The sequence below is a fragment of the Salvia hispanica genome, chromosome 1 (genome assembly GCF_023119035.1).
Source record: "Salvia hispanica cultivar TCC Black 2014 chromosome 1, UniMelb_Shisp_WGS_1.0, whole genome shotgun sequence".
NCBI lineage: Eukaryota > Viridiplantae > Streptophyta > Magnoliopsida > Lamiales > Lamiaceae > Salvia > Salvia hispanica.
The window spans coordinates 34,403,874-34,419,523 of record NC_062965.1 but is presented as its reverse complement, the minus strand read 5'-3'; the positions used below and the strand labels follow the sequence as shown (position 1 = coordinate 34,419,523).

The following is a 15,650-nucleotide window of genomic DNA, read 5'->3' as shown; positions in this document are numbered from 1 at the left end:
TTACCACTTATGGTAAAAGTGAAATGTGACTCTTATTGTGAGACGAACTAAAATAGTAAAAGTATGACTCTTATTGTGGAAAGTATAATACTCCCTCCGTTCCATAGTAATAGTCTTTTTGTCTTTTGGGTACGTTCCGTAATAATAGAGTCATTTTTAATAAAAGGTAACACATTTTCCACATCACTTTACTCTCTCTTATTTTTTTCTCTCTTCATTTCTCTACTTTTTTCATTTTTTACTTTATTCTCCTTTTACTTGACTCACCTAACACAATTTTTCTTAATCTTATGTGCTGAAAAGAAATGCTTCCATTTCAGAGTCTCAAAATAATCATGACCAAATGCTGATTCCATTTGTTCTTTCCTAGAATTTCATTATAACAATAATTCTAATACAGCAGTACCTCCGTTTTCTGATATACTGTATATTGTCCGAAAGCAACGCCAAAGTCGGAAAAATCCAAAAAGAAAATGATTATGGCGGATTCAAGGTTTTATACTTTTATTATAGTATGAATTAATTAGAGTATAAGACGTTGACGTTTTGGTTTGCAAGATAAATTATGATTATTTTATAGTTTCACAAATAAGTTGATATGGTGTGAAATGTGAATTCAAGTTTAATTAAAGTGGAGCCGTATGAATTAATTAGACGTAGACGTTTTAACTTACATGTTAAATTATGATTGTTTTATAGTTACACAAATAAGTCGATATGGTGTCAAATATGAACGCTCTTTGGGAAATTTGGGAGTGTCATGATTACTGATTTATTTTGGATGGTGACAATACAGTATTCAGGGTGAATTTCAACTTAAGAAAATACTCCTGATTAATTATTAAAACCAACCCCGTAATTGATTTAGACTCGCCTTGCAATAGCACAACGTTTTAGACTATCATCGTACCACTTTTTACATCATCTCCTAATAAAAAATTATTTATATTACCGTTTATCTCTTAATCATCTCTTCTCTTAATTATTCATAGATTTCACTATTTAATTTTTTCAATTAGAAATTGTAACTAATTAAAAAATATTTCTTTTAAAATACTTGATTAAAAATACTAAAAAAGACAAATTAAAATCTTAAATATTAAAAATTGAATAATTAAAAAATACATGTCTATAAATTAAAAGTACATGATTTAAATCATAGAAACTAAAAAATTACATAGTGCATAGTTAAAATCCTAAAATTATTCTATCGGCAGTTGTGGAGGTTGCTATAGTGGCACAAACAGCTGGCCGACATTAGGGGAGTCCCAATTGCGCCATGAGAAACTCTTCGTCCATGGTTATATGCTCTGAATTGGAACGACGTCATACGGGCAGTGTCGGCTGTTGACCGCGAATAAGAGAGTCATTAAATTATTATTCGCCCTTGTGGAGGGGGGCGGCTTGGTTTGCCTCGTCCCCTACCTGTCCTAGCCCCTTTCATGGCCTTCATCCCGATCAGACGACGTCGCGCACCGGAGCTCGAGCCCCCTGCATCGACCCGGGCTTACCGGTATGGATTCCAAAAAGTTCGCCCGGCCGTGTCGAGCGTTTTGTGTCTGAAATTAGTCCGTTCGCTCCGTTTTGCCCGTTTCAACTTGTTTTCACTCCAAGTATAAAAGGAAATTCTCATATTTCGAACCCTAACCCCCACACTACCAAATTTAGCAAGAGATCAAGTGATTGAAGAGGATTTGAAGGCAAGGAGTTTCCACTTTCAAGAGATTAAAGGAAAAGATTCCCCAACATCAATTCTGCCTATAGGGAGTTCTTAGTTCCATTTACATCCATGTTTTGCTTTGTTTTCTTTGTATTTCATTTTGTTTTGACTTTGATCATGAGTAGCTAAGTTTCTAATAGGGAGTTGGTGAATTTTGGATAGATTGTATGGATTGATCTTAAGGTGGAATGCTTATCCATCTCATTTTGTTGGTTTTGTTGATTATTGAGCTTTTACTATCTAATTGCTTAGCTACCAATTAGATACATCTTTTGCTTAATTGTTGCCATTGAGAGATGCATGATTAGGATAGATATGTAGTCAACAACTCTGTGCAACTCATGTGATCGAGAGATGCATGTACTAGAGAGAGGGCTTGAGTCCGTTAGGGAGGAGACTCCGACACTAGAGGCCGACCAACGCTTTAGAGCATCCACGATAAGGTGAACATCCCAATAGCCCAGCACAAGGACTAACCAAAATCACCCCATGCCACGACTAAAACCACTACATTGCTACATCACTAGGACTAACCACTGCACAATAATAGCCTAGCACTAGGACTAACCAATAGCCTAGCCAATTAAAAAAATTAACAAATTCACAGATACGAAAATACGAAATTAAAAATTCGACACGAGAATGGACAGAGAAAGTGCAATAATAATTTCATTAAAAAAAATTAACATAGTACAATTAAAAAAAAACAACGATTCAAACAAATTACATTATTGATATCAACAAGCACTCTTCCGCACTCATAACTCTTCAATTATATCTTTCTGGAGTCAAATATGAGCTTCTTGTTATTGAAGATCGACAAATGCGGCGACCCGTTTGGCGTCCCCATGAGGGATCCCCATTCGTACATTGGCCACGTCGTGGCTTGGACCGACAACATCTTCATTGGCTCAATCAGTCAGTTCTGGACCTTCATGTTCGACGATCATGTTGTGCATGATAATACATGCGTACATGACATCAGCAATGCAGTTTTGATCGGAAGGGATCACCTCCTACATAGTATACTAGTACATTTTATTATACACCATTAAGAAGTTGACAAATGGATCTCAATTTATAGAAATACAAGTTATTACATTCAATGTGGATTTTTTTTATGATAAAAAAAATGAGTTGAATTCGATCCAACTTTCCTAATATATCTTAAAATAATAAAATTTAAATTTAACTTTCCCAAATTTCATTAATTTTAAATTAAAATATAATATAAATAAAATAAATAATGGTAATAAAATTTATCGCCATATCATTTTATTAAAATGAATCATCAAAATATTAGTACTATTAATTTACACAAAACTTGTGTCATCGTACATATGGCGTTTTCTAGTGTTTTTTATTTTTATTATATTATTTAAAATATAATATAATATTTGTTTTTCCATTTTCTGTATAGCTCATAAGTATAAATTATTTTATTAATATTCATTCTATTCAACGAATATTATTATTTCAATTAATTTATTTATACATTTAAAACAATTTTTTTAAAGATGGTAATTGCACATTTTTTTATTACTAGACATATGAGCGGTTTCTATAAAAATATAAAAGGGCTAAAATTTCAATATTCTTATATTAATAAAATATGTTTAGTTCTTTATTTTTAATATAATTAACAATAGAATTTGAAAAAAATGAAATTTTATTTTAGATTAGTGTAGTAGTAGATATATTAGGAAAGTTAGAATTGAAGTCCAATTTTTTATTGATAAAGAATATCCACATGAAATGCAATAATTTTTATTTGCATAAAAAGAGATCCATTTGTCAATTTTTAACTAGTGTATTATGAAATGTAGTATACTATGTATGAGGTGATCCCTTCCGAGTTTTGATACCACAGCCGTGTTGGACCCTTCATGCCGCCCATCGAGCCTGGAGAACACCAAATGCTCGCTCCACATCTCTGCGCGCCGCCTCATGTCGTTGTGCAAAGTACATCTTCTTTAGATCTGTTGGGCATCTGATCGTCTTCACAAACATGGGCCACCTAGGGTATATCTTATCCGCCAAATAGTAGCACATATCGTGTCGGTTGCCGTTGGCGACGAAACTAATGGCCGGACCAACGTCCATGAACTGCTCGTTGAAAAGGGGCGACGACTGAAAGACGTTGTTCGACCCGGCTAACCCAAAATACGCATGCCAAATCCATAGCCGGCAATCAGCTACGGCTTCGAGGATTATCTTGGGATTCTTGCCTTTGAAGCAGATCGTGTACATCCCTTTCCAGACAGTTGGGCAGTTCTTCTATTCCCAATGCATATAATCTATGCTGCCAACATCCCGGAAAACTCGTGCACCGACCCGTGCATATCCATTAGAGTCTGGCAAGTAAGACAGAAACAAATTTACTATATATAGAAATGACTCAACTACGAGAGAACTTCCCAAAATAGATGACTCAACTATGAAGGAACGAATGGAGTAATTATTAATAAAATATATTTAATATATTTTTTAAATTATATAATATAAATAATATTCTAAAAACTCAAATAATCTATTTTCATTGATGTTGAAAGTCAGGTATACCGCAAAAGTACGATATACCGAACTTCAGTACAACGTACCAAAAATAAAGTACGATATCGATATGGAATTTTGGTAAGGTAAATATATGTTTTTTTTGCATACCAAATTTACGATAAAGTATATTGTATGATAGTTCTATATCGAAGCTGGTGTGAGACATTCCAAAAAGATATGGAGTATACCACTGAACTTAGTTGGAACAGAGCCCGGAGGGAGTACCAAAAATGCCCTCCCTTATTTTCCCGAATACCTGTACTACCCTTGGCTGCAAATCTGAGATGAAATCCACATCACTCCACACCGCCACCGATATCATTGCTTCTCCAATTCATCGGCGACGAGATCTGTCATTGACGACTGTTTCCCGACCATCTGAAACCAGAAATCGACCAACGCAGCCACCCAATCTCTGTCCTTTACTGTATTCTGGAAATTTCTCGATTTAGGTTTTCTCAGCGAACAAGTGGAAATTCAGATTCACAGTTGGTTTCGTCGTTTTCCGTCGGAACTTGTTGCCTCTGCTTCGCCGCGTTGCGCTGCGCTGCAGTTATCCACTTGAAGTAAGATTTCTTGCTCCAGATTGTTTGGTTTCAGCGTAGGTGAGGTTTCTTCTAAAAATTTGTTGATTCTATATATCATAGAGTTGCGAACATAATTGAGTTAGAAATCATTGCTGAACTTGTTGATTTTTTTTTTAATTTAGAATTCTCTACTATTCTTTCGGATATAGTATGTGTTTAAGAATCACAGACTGAATGTTGGTAGTTTCATTTTGTTGTCTGTGTAGTTAATGAAGCTCCACATTTATCAGATGTAGGAAGAAATAATGAGAAAATGCAAAATTGGATTGGACACCACCGTAGCCATCTTGCTTTCAGAGCTTGGTGCAATGTAGTAGATTAAAATCATCTTTTAGCGCTAGAATAAGCTGATGTGATCCACTATATTCCACTTAGTCTGACCAAAACTTCACCCTATCTTTATGCATCAAACTCTTGTATTTCAAGAGATTGGAGAAGGTGATAATCCTTGGCATGTTTGAAGTAGCTTCCAAAATTTTAGTTCATTTAAGATTATGCGTTAGAGACTATCGCAAGCCAGCCCGAGGCAGAGTGAAAATTACGAGGTTTCAGTCACTTTATGTATATAATAATATACTGAGATGTTTCTTATTTGGATAGTAGTTTATGCATTGAATTTAGATATCAGTGTTTAAAATTTATCTGTCATTTTACCAAATGATTTGATTACTTTGAGATAGATAGGGTCTGTTTTAGTTAAATTGTAACTACTATAACTCCCACTTTATTTGTAGAGTTTAAAATTCAGCAAAGCTTCTGGTCAGAGGCAAAAGGGTCCAAGAAAGCTGAGATTCACTGATTGCCGGATGGCACTGCTTCCATCAAAGGGAGTGGTCGTTTCAGTTCCCACGCTAGTTCTGTCAGCTGCAGCTTTTGCGATCCTCCTATTCTTCTTGCTCTCAGCCAGCTCACCTGCCTCCGTTCCTTGCTCTTGCTCCACCCCGACTGGGGACCACAGCAGTAAGATAAGTGGAGAGCATGTTTCAACCTCAGCTGAGGACATAGATTGGTTGAAGAGTCGTGTCGAAGCGAATGGATTACATATGCAGCAGAACATTCTACGTAAGGGCATAAACCCGCGTACTCGTGAACAGCAGCTCCAGGATCTTCTTCATTTCAAAGGCATATCTCACTATGAAGGAGAAGATGCTAATAACCATACTGCCCTCCCTTGTCCCGGTGAGCTGCTTGTAGAAGAACACCACAGCAATTACGGGGAGCCTTGGGCAGGAGGAAGGGATGTATTTGAATTTCTTGCAGAGTCTGCCCACGTCACACCAAATTCAAAAGTTCTTGAGATCGGGTGTGGCACACTTCGTGTTGGCCTGCATTTCATACGGTACTTAGATCCAGAGCATTACCATTGTCTAGAAAGGGACGAGCTCTCTCTAATGGCTGCACTGCGCTACGAGCTTCCATCACAGGGCTTGCTGTATAAGCGCCCTCTGATTGTAAGAGGCGAAGACATGGATTTCAGTAAGTTTGGTTCTGATACCGTGTACGATTTGATTTATGCTAGTGCTGTTTTCCTCCATATGCCCGACAAGCTCGTCTGGACAGGCCTGGAGCGGTTAGTGGGTCGCCTGAAGCCTCTAGAAGGTCGAATCTTTGTCTCACACAACGTCAAATTCTGCTCTCGATTGGGAGGTGAAGAATGCACAAAAAGGCTGACTAATCTGGGCCTAGAATATAAAGGCAAGCATACACATGATAGTTTGCTCTTCAACCATTATGAGATATGGTTCGAGTTCAGGCGATTTAAGTCTTAATGTAGCACGAGGTATCGATCCCTGATTGTTCTTCCGTCCATGGTGTGAAGCGAGCAGAAAGTCTTGATAATGTACATTACTGCAGATGAAGATAGAACACTATCCAGAGGTTCTGTTGATATTGATCTTTTATTACCCTCCTAATTTTCCAGGTTTTATGCATTTACGCTTATTCAATTGTATTCTTCAATAGTACTCCCTTCGTTCCGCATTAATGGAGACGTTTCTTTTCGGCATGCTATTTAAGAAAAAATATGTTAAGTGAGTTAAGGAAATGAAAAAGGTAGAGAGATGAAGATAGAATAAAGTAAGTGAGAGCAAAGTAAGTGAAAAGAACCGTGTTAATTTTTACTAAAAGAGGGAAACGACTCAATTATTATGGAGCGCATCAAAATGGCAAAATGACTCCATTAATATGGAACATGGATTAGTATATTTTTACTTTTTTTTAGCCATTACCTCTATTTCATGTTCAAATGAATTTTTCTTTGCGTTGTGTACATAAAGCTTTGGCGAATAAAAATCGATAGATTCTAGTTTTAGATAAATACAATTTCACTGTTTATATTGATATTAAACATGTTACAATTTCTTTAATTATTCTTTGACTATTCTTGATAGAGAATGGTTTCCACTTATATAAAAAAGTTTCCTGCAAAACTCCATTTTTTTTTTTTTTTTTAGTGATTGAATTACGTGATTAGATAGTAGACTAGTAGAGTTATCACTCACAAAGTCACACAACATTGATTGAACTAGTTGTTCTTCACTCTCTTTTTTTGTTCTCATCGAATTTTAAACAATTCTAGAACACAAATATTTACTCGTGTAGGTTTTTTCTTTCTTTTTCTTTTAGTATAAATTGAAGTTGAACGAAATTAATCAAATTATCAAAGTTCAAACATGTTTTCTTAAGAAAATTTTACAGATGTTTGACTTATTTATATCTGCTGAAAGTAGGATTGAGCTGTCACCCATATTTGAGAAACTTCATATTTGAGAGACTTCTGAAAACCTGTGAAAGATACTGGCCAACTAAAATCTTTATTTACTTATTTTCATATAGATTGAGTAAATTCTTAAGCCAAATTATATTCTGAATAATATGTTCACATATAGCACTTTTATACCTTTTGAAGTACCTTTCCACTTGCAAATTTGCTCTTATGAATTTATTTGACAGCTCACAGCGATAATACTTTCAAGACTTGAGATATATTTCTTCTTTTGTTTTATCTAATTGTTTTGGAAATCTCTCCATATGATATGAACTCCACGCAATTACTTGTTGGTTAAACTAATATGGTCTCTATCATTATCTCGCTTTCATCAAATAGAGTATAGCACATTGACCGCGTATTTTTTTTAATAAACTATAGTTACAATTGTTCTTTGGATTGGCATAATTATAAGGAATATTGGTCCCGAAATCACAAACTTTGGCCTAGTTTTGGTATTTTTTACGAATTTGAATTGATCTAAAATATCATAGAATATACATTTTGTGTCAATCTGACACAAATAAGATATTTTTGGCAAAAACTTATTCTAAGTGGACAGCGAAAATATGTATGATAATTTAGACCACTTTTAAAGTTCGTGGCTACTTGGATAAAAAGTCACATAGAAAGTCACGTTCATTTAGTTGTGCCAAGTAGGATAAAAAAAATCAAGTGCATTAGCATATATGATGATTGACCTGCCATGATAACACACAAAATGTAATGTTTGTGATATTTTAAATTAAAATTAGGTCAAAATTCATGATATTAGAGACCAATATCCCTAACAATAATAGTATCAGATGGTATTATTAGAATTTATATAACATAATAATAATTTTTTCTCATCACTCTAATAATAGTAGTAGTATTTTATTTGATCCTCATCACTCTCTCTACATTTACATATATATATACATAGCATATGTTTTGATAAACGGTTAAATTGGGTAATCATGTATATTTATTATTGTAGTGTGTGAAATAAAAACATAGACTCAAGTTTGTATGTAACAAAATGTTTAGAGTTATATCGAAGTTGTGAATTATACTCCATTTAACTTGTTTGTGTGTAATGATACAATGATACAATCTTAAAATAGTACTATGATTCTTTTGCTGTTTTGCATGTTTGAGACTGAAAAGCGATTGACAAGCTCAAAAAGAACGAAAAAGAGCAAAATCAAACTTATTAAATTAAAAAGAACGAAAAAGAGCAAAATCAAACTTTTTAAATTTTAGAATAATTAAATAGCCACGTATGCATTTTTGCTTTTGCTTGTGAACGGAAGAAATTAAGGTGAGTGGTAAAGTCTAAATCCGGAAAGCAATATATAGCAATTTATTACTTTCTCCGTCAAATAAAAGTAGTATGCATTATTTTATTTTTTTAGTCCGTTCCATTAATTAAAGTATGTATTTTCTAATTTTGGAAACTCTTTCTTCTTTATTGAGATGAGCCTTATTTTTCACTAATAATATTTGATTACTTTTTCCTTTTATCTCTCGATTACTTTATTAATTGTGAATTAAAATTCATGTCCAATCAAAAGTGCATTTTCTTTTGAGGCAGACGTAGTAGTAAATGGTAATGTAAATGAGTATTTGAACTTTTAATTACTCCACGTCCTAATTAAACTACAAACTAAGTAACCGGCCCTTCGGATTCACTTTCCACACAACGAGACTCTTTCATCTTTTGAAGTATATATACGTAAATCATAAAAATCAATGATTCAGATTGAATTTACACTATAAGAGAAAAATGTTTTATATAATCGCTTCTATATAATATGTATGTAGAGGGTGTGATGAAATTAGAATTAATTATTAAATAAGAATAATAAACTAATACCCATCATATTCATATGACTATAATTAGTATACTCCACTTGATATGAATTCTCTATATTTCAGTCATTTATTAAGAAATTCAATTATGGAAGAAATACAGCTAAACCAAAAACCACTAGCTTCTGGAATTGTATTATTGAAAAATAAAATCTTGTTTGGTAAGTTTACAACTTTACCACGAAAACTGATCAAAAAATGACTTGTATAAAAGTCCCTATCCTGCTTGCTCATCAGCACAATATGCATGCAAACTTGACATTACTACAACTACTACTATTAATATACTACATTCTCCCAAACCACACACATACACACACACACACACACAGATGGCTGCCTCAGCCTGGCTACGATTCTTGCTATTGCTGATCACTATTTTACAGCCTCCAATGGTGCAGTCGGAGGTTCGTCGCTACAAATTCAATGTAAGATCGCTGCCTATGTATGCAATTTCTGTTTATCAGAAAGAAAACTGATTTTTTTTGAATGAGCCTTTAATCCATCACACATAGCAAGCAAGCTATAGTGACAAACTTGAAATACCAAAAGTTTTTCCTATGAAAAATATGATGCCCAAATTCGTAGTACTACATTTTTTAGTTCAAATGATTGTCAAAATAATATTGTCACTATAAAAATACTGTAGGTGGTGATGAAAAACTCAACAAAATTATGCTCAAGCAAGCAAGTAGTGACTGTTAACGGACGTTTTCCCGGTCCCAACATCTACGCCAGAGAAGGCGACACGATGTTAATCAAAGTCGTCAACCACGTTACTTATAATATATCTATCCATTGGTGATTTTCTCCTCTATTTTTACTTTAATTTTTTGTTTTTATATTAAGTTAATTGGCTGTAAAATTCCCCCAAGAGCATGTACTTTTATTTCCTTTCTTATTACAATCTTTGAAATTGTTGTCCAAATCCTTACTCAATATCTTTATTGTTTACTGGTGACAGGCACGGAATAAGGCAATTCCGCACAGGGTGGGCCGATGGACCGGCTTACATAACCCAATGCCCGATCCAACCGGGGGAGAGCTACGTGTATAATTTCACAATAAGTGAGCAGCGAGGCACGCTTCTTTGGCACGCGCACATACTATGGCTTAGAGCTACCATTCATGGCGCCATTATTATACTTCCCAAGCATGGCCTGCCTTATCCCTTTCCTAAGCCCCACAAGGAGGAGGTCTTACTACTAGGTAAATTTACAATTCAAATCTCAAAATTTGGACATTTCTGCAAAATTAAATCCAACTATAATTACATATTTACAAAAGGAAGTCCTAATTTATCAATTAACCAAGGCTATATAACATATGCAGGGGAATGGTGGAAATCAGATGTGGAAGCAGTCATAGATGAAGCCATGGCGTCAGGCAATGCCCCAAACGTTTCCGATGCTCACACGATCAACGGTCATCCTGGTCCCAAGTCCAATTGCCTAGGCAAAGGTGAATTTCACATTTTTTATTTATGTTTCAATTTGAATTTATCAATACTAATATTGGCGATAAATCAAGGAGGATACAATCTAGTGGTTATTCCCTCCAAAACATATCTGCTTCGGATAATCAACGCAGCTCTGAACACGGAGCTCTTCTTCAAAATCGCCGGCCACAATCTCACGGTGGTGGAGGTTGACGCCACCTATGTCAAGCCATTTGCCATCGACACCATATTGCTCGCCCCCGGCCAGACCACCAACGTCCTTCTCACCACCGATCACCTCACTTCAAGGTACTTTATTCAACTCCTTTTAATAGAGTTGTCGAAATTGGGGAGAGATCCAATTTTCAATTTTCCCGCCAAAATTGGATTGCAGGTATCAAATCACGGCCTCCCCTTTCAAGTCCTCTCCGGTCACAATCGACAACTCCACCGCAACCGCCACGTTGATCTACGCCGGAGCCCTAGCCTCCGCCACCACATTCCTCTCCGATCGGCCAGCGCAGAACGCCACGCCGATCGCCGACATCTTCACGCAGTCCCTCCGCGGCCTCAACTCCGCCGCCTACCCGTCCCAAGTCCCCCTCCAGATCGACCACTCCTTACTCTTCACCATCGCCCTCGGCTTCGCCGATTGTCCTAGCTGCGACAACAGCCTCCGCCTCCGCGTGGTGGCGGACATCAACAACGTCACATTCGTGATGCCGCGGATCGCGCTCCTCAACGCTCATTTCTTCGGAATCGGCGGCGTATTCACCGACGATTTCCCCGCGAGGCCGGCGGCGCCGTTCGATTACACCGGAGCGAAGCAGCCGGAGAATATGCGGACGATGAGCGGGACGAGATTGTACAGGCTGGCGTTCAATTCGACGGTGCAGGTGGTGCTGCAGGGCACCAGCATGATTTTTCCGGAAAATCACCCGATCCATTTGCATGGATTCAATTTCTTCGCTGTGGGTAAGGGTTTGGGGAATTTTGACCCGGATTTGGATCCGAAGAGATTCAACCTTGTTGACCCAGTCGAAAGGAATACTATTGCTGTTCCATCTGGTGGATGGGTTGCCATCAGATTTAGAGCTGATAATCCAGGTACTTTTTTTATTTCAAAATTTGTTGGGAAAAAATGCTATTGATTAGATCATGATAAAAATGATGTGATATTTTTAAAATTTGTGTAATATTTTACTAATGTTGTGATGGAATTTGTAGGAGTATGGTTTTTGCATTGCCACTTAGAAGTGCACACATCATGGGGACTTAAGATGGCATTTGTAGTGGACAATGGCAAAGGGCCCAATGAGTCTCTTCTACCACCTCCAAATGATTTGCCCAAATGCTAAAAAATCACCACCCTAATTAGGGTTCTTTGTAGTTTTTTAATTTCCACAAAACTTTTGATTTTTCAATAATACAATTGGTTCTCGGGCCCAAAACGACGAAGGTTGGGTGTGGTCAGTCGATAACGAAGGACCAAGCACCTCGTTTGGGCCGGATTACAAAATGTATGAAGTTTCCTTGTATTTGGTTCGAGTATGTTTGTTATGCTTGTAGTTTGTTGGACATCTGTATACTTACTTGTCCAAAATATACATGTAAATATGTAAAATTCCAAAGGTGTTTGTCAAAGAAATTGAAAGTGTGATGTGAGAATTTTCCGTTTTGATCCAATATTTGTGTGGCAGTTTTTCCTTTATAATTGTGTGGCAGTTTTTCTTTTATAATTGATCTACCTCTTCTGACTCTATCTTTTATGTTTGGGGTTCTGTATTGGGCTTAATTATTTTAATGGACTTGGGCTAATAATGCTTGATTGACTAGTGACAGTTGAGTTATCCAATATTCCTAGGTAAAACGTCCTTACTCAAGTCAGCAGTCCTATAAATACACACTAACGTTGATACTTGTTCGTCTCATGTAAATATAGATAATTAAAATAATACGAGAGTTAAAATAAAATTAGTAAAGTAAGAGAGATCGAGAATGAGTAACTAAAGTAGTGTTAGCGGATATTATGACCCACATTATTAGTACTCCCTCAGTCCCACAATAGAAGTCATTTATAATAAGAATCACATTTCACTTTTACCTTAAATAATAAGTAGTTCTTACATTCCATTAACTCACTTCACTCACATTTTATTATAAAATTAATATAAAAAAGTGGACCCTATATTCCATTAATCTTTCCAAACCACTATTATTTACATTTCTTAGTAGTGTATAAGAGTAATAATTTAGGATAATTTTGATGGAATGCACATATTTTTATGAGACATACAAAAATAGAAAGTACTTATATTTTTATTAGATGGATGAAGTAATTCGGAGATCTACATCGGTTGAGTAAGAGAGCAAATTGAATTGACGGTTTGTTGAGATGGTGCCCAATCCAATTATTTAATTCAAATCATCCCGTAATAATTGGGTGGAGCATAAGCCTCCAGCTGCTATCCAGCTTTAGTCCAGTTCCATACTCATAAATAATCCATCAGGTCATACATCTCTCACATTCATCTATCATCCATTTGGAAGTTGCGATTTAAGCGAGAGAAGACTGAAAATTTTGAAATTTAACCTTGGATTTATCTTGTTAATTATGCCTAGTACTTTAATTACTGCTTTTTACGAGTCGCTAAATCATAAGAATTCTAGTAATCTGAAGGCAACTCTTTATGTTTGTTTGACAACACTCAATTTACTTTGTTCAATTATGTGCAATAATGTATTTGATTGCTTGACAAGATGAAAATGGTATAAGGGGAATCTAGAGAGGATCCAAATATTAGATGATAACACTATAGTCAATATTCCCAAAAAAGTCCAAGAGTCAGGGCTTTTTAGGTTCTTATGAACATTTAGAGTTGCATGTGCTGGGGTTTGGTGCCCTTTGCACAGCGGAAGATTTGTACAAAACAAATAAATCAAATATGGATCTATTTGACCGATTATGCGATTAATCAATTCACATGTTAAACAGATAATTGCATGCTAGAACGCAAATAATTCATGCTTAGAAAATATAAATCCTAAACATGCTTTCTATGGTTTAGGGTTACCGATTTGATTCTCCAAAGAATCGTCGATTGCTCGCGCCTTCTCCACATGATGATCTTCAATACTAGACCACGGATCTTCTGACTGGTTCCCGAACTGTATCTCGATATCAGGGTGGACTGATCTTATCAAAATACTAGGACTCGAATAAAAAGAAGACATAAATTCCTCACGGAGGAGAGCTGAAGAATTTTCGAGCTCCTCTACTAATTAGAGAGGGGGACGAAAATTTCATCTAAAATTAATTGTAATTTTGTCTGTCCTTTACTATCCTATTTATATTAAGTTCATATTGGGCCCAGTCAGGGATCTATGGAAGATTTTGGATATGCCCCTCCCCCCCCCCCAATTAGCTTTTTACTAATTAAATTGAACCCACAATTTAATACAAGCTTATATTGGAATATTACGAGCAACCACTACAGAAGTAATATTGCACTCCCCATCCAAATCCGAAATTACAAGTAATCCGGGTTTCCGTTATTTATATTATTTATTTTCCGCGCTTAAGATATAAATGTCCATTAATTAATTGATGTCTGCTATGAACTTAATTAATTAACATCTTATTAATTCCAAGAGTGGACTTAGCAAGAAACACTTATTTATTATTCATAGAGTAAGAAAACTCCAACTGGCCAGTTTTACGAATAATAAAACCTTGTTCAAGCTCCTCTTGAGGACATTATCAAACGAGACTCACCACGCGCGCGATTCAACATAATAGCAATCCTAGCATCGCTAGATATTAATCACCACTACCCTATATATCAGGATTATTGGGTTGCGAAAAACCCGCACCATTTGATAAGTCAAAGTAGTGCATAATCAATACCGTATGCTCAATGCTAACATATGTAGATTAAGAAATAGTATTTTATCAAGACCTAGTCTTTCGGTAGATAGCATAAAGACACGTCTTGCTGTAAGATCCATTTAGTGCTATACCACACCAACGTCATCTTATTTCAGAAAGACTTAAAAATAATCGGACTGACATTGCAACCTTTCACGATAGGTAGCCAAAGCCTTATCTAGGTTGTGAAATTCTTCTTTCTCTTTTGCAAAGCATTGCATAGAACCGACTGTAGTTACCTTAAAGTGGACGACGCCCACAACCAGTCCACTAAGCAAAAGACTTAGGCTTTGTTTACTTCTTATGCATTTAAATGTTTGTAAAACATCTTATAAATGCACAAGCAAACACAATGTAATAATATATTGATTCTTATTCGTGCGATACTGCTCGAATAATACTGAATCGGGTTAAAAGTGGATTGTAGAGTTTTTCGTATACAAGTAAGATTCTATTCGCACGAAACTTGCTCGAAACATGCTTTTCGGTATACCAAACCTAACAGCATGTAGAGTTGTCAACTGGGCCGGGCTAGCCCAGCCCAGCTCGGCCCAGCCCGGCCTGCTAGTCTAGTACTATCATTCTAGACTAAGGCTTGAAGGAAGGTTCTTGGGTCCAGAGCGAAAGAACGGTGCTCTGATACCACTCTGTCACAACCACAACTTCCTAGTGCTAGTGAACGTAGCTATTTCGCGACTAATATAAACTCATCACTCATGAATTAAGCATAACAGAAACAATTCAACTCAAGGAAATAGTTTCGAAGGCAAATGGGTACATAGTCAAAAGAAAGTCAGAGT

General features: G+C 36.0%; 2 protein-coding genes across 5 annotated transcripts; both read left to right on the top strand.

Moving 5' to 3' along the window:
- Positions 1–4,543: 4,543 nt before the first annotated feature.
- LOC125202618 lies at positions 4,544–6,868 on the top strand. Of its 3 annotated transcripts, XM_048101061.1 has the most exons (3): positions 4,544–4,881; positions 5,598–6,339; positions 6,424–6,868. In XM_048101061.1, exons 2-3 carry the CDS (start codon positions 5,670–5,672, stop codon positions 6,630–6,632), a joined length of 879 nt encoding a protein of 292 aa, XP_047957018.1. In that variant the 5' UTR covers positions 4,544–4,881; positions 5,598–5,669; the 3' UTR covers positions 6,633–6,868. The 3 variants fall into 3 exon arrangements, with proteins under 3 accessions (XP_047957018.1, XP_047957017.1, XP_047957016.1); XM_048101060.1 differs by having other exon boundaries at positions 4,546–4,842; positions 5,598–6,868; XM_048101059.1 differs by having other exon boundaries at positions 4,546–4,881; positions 5,598–6,868.
- A 2,878-nt stretch (positions 6,869–9,746) lies between these two features.
- LOC125208653 (laccase-4-like) lies at positions 9,747–12,608 on the top strand. 2 transcript variants are annotated; one of them, XM_048108317.1, is made up of 7 exons: positions 9,747–9,912; positions 10,134–10,285; positions 10,449–10,693; positions 10,817–10,945; positions 11,015–11,231; positions 11,317–12,029; positions 12,150–12,608. In XM_048108317.1, exons 1-7 carry the CDS (start codon positions 9,817–9,819, stop codon positions 12,278–12,280), a joined length of 1,683 nt encoding a protein of 560 aa, XP_047964274.1. In that variant the 5' UTR covers positions 9,747–9,816; the 3' UTR covers positions 12,281–12,608. The 2 variants fall into 2 exon arrangements, with proteins under 2 accessions (XP_047964274.1, XP_047964266.1); XM_048108309.1 differs by having other exon boundaries at positions 10,817–11,231.
- Positions 12,609–15,650: the final 3,042 nt, after the last annotated feature.

Bases quoted from the DNA above. Each gene is read 5' to 3' on its own strand.
- LOC125202618 (XM_048101060.1), top strand. From the start codon at position 5,670: ATGGCACTGCTTCCATCAAAGGGAGTGGTCGTTTCAGTTCCCACGCTA.
- LOC125208653 (XM_048108309.1), top strand. From the start codon at position 9,817: ATGGCTGCCTCAGCCTGGCTACGATTCTTGCTATTGCTGATCACTATT. The intron at 11,232-11,316 runs GTACTTTATTCA...ATTGGATTGCAG, and splicing joins ACCGATCACCTCACTTCAAG to GTATCAAATCACGGCCTCCC. The intron at 12,030-12,149 runs GTACTTTTTTTA...TGGAATTTGTAG, and splicing joins ATTTAGAGCTGATAATCCAG to GAGTATGGTTTTTGCATTGC.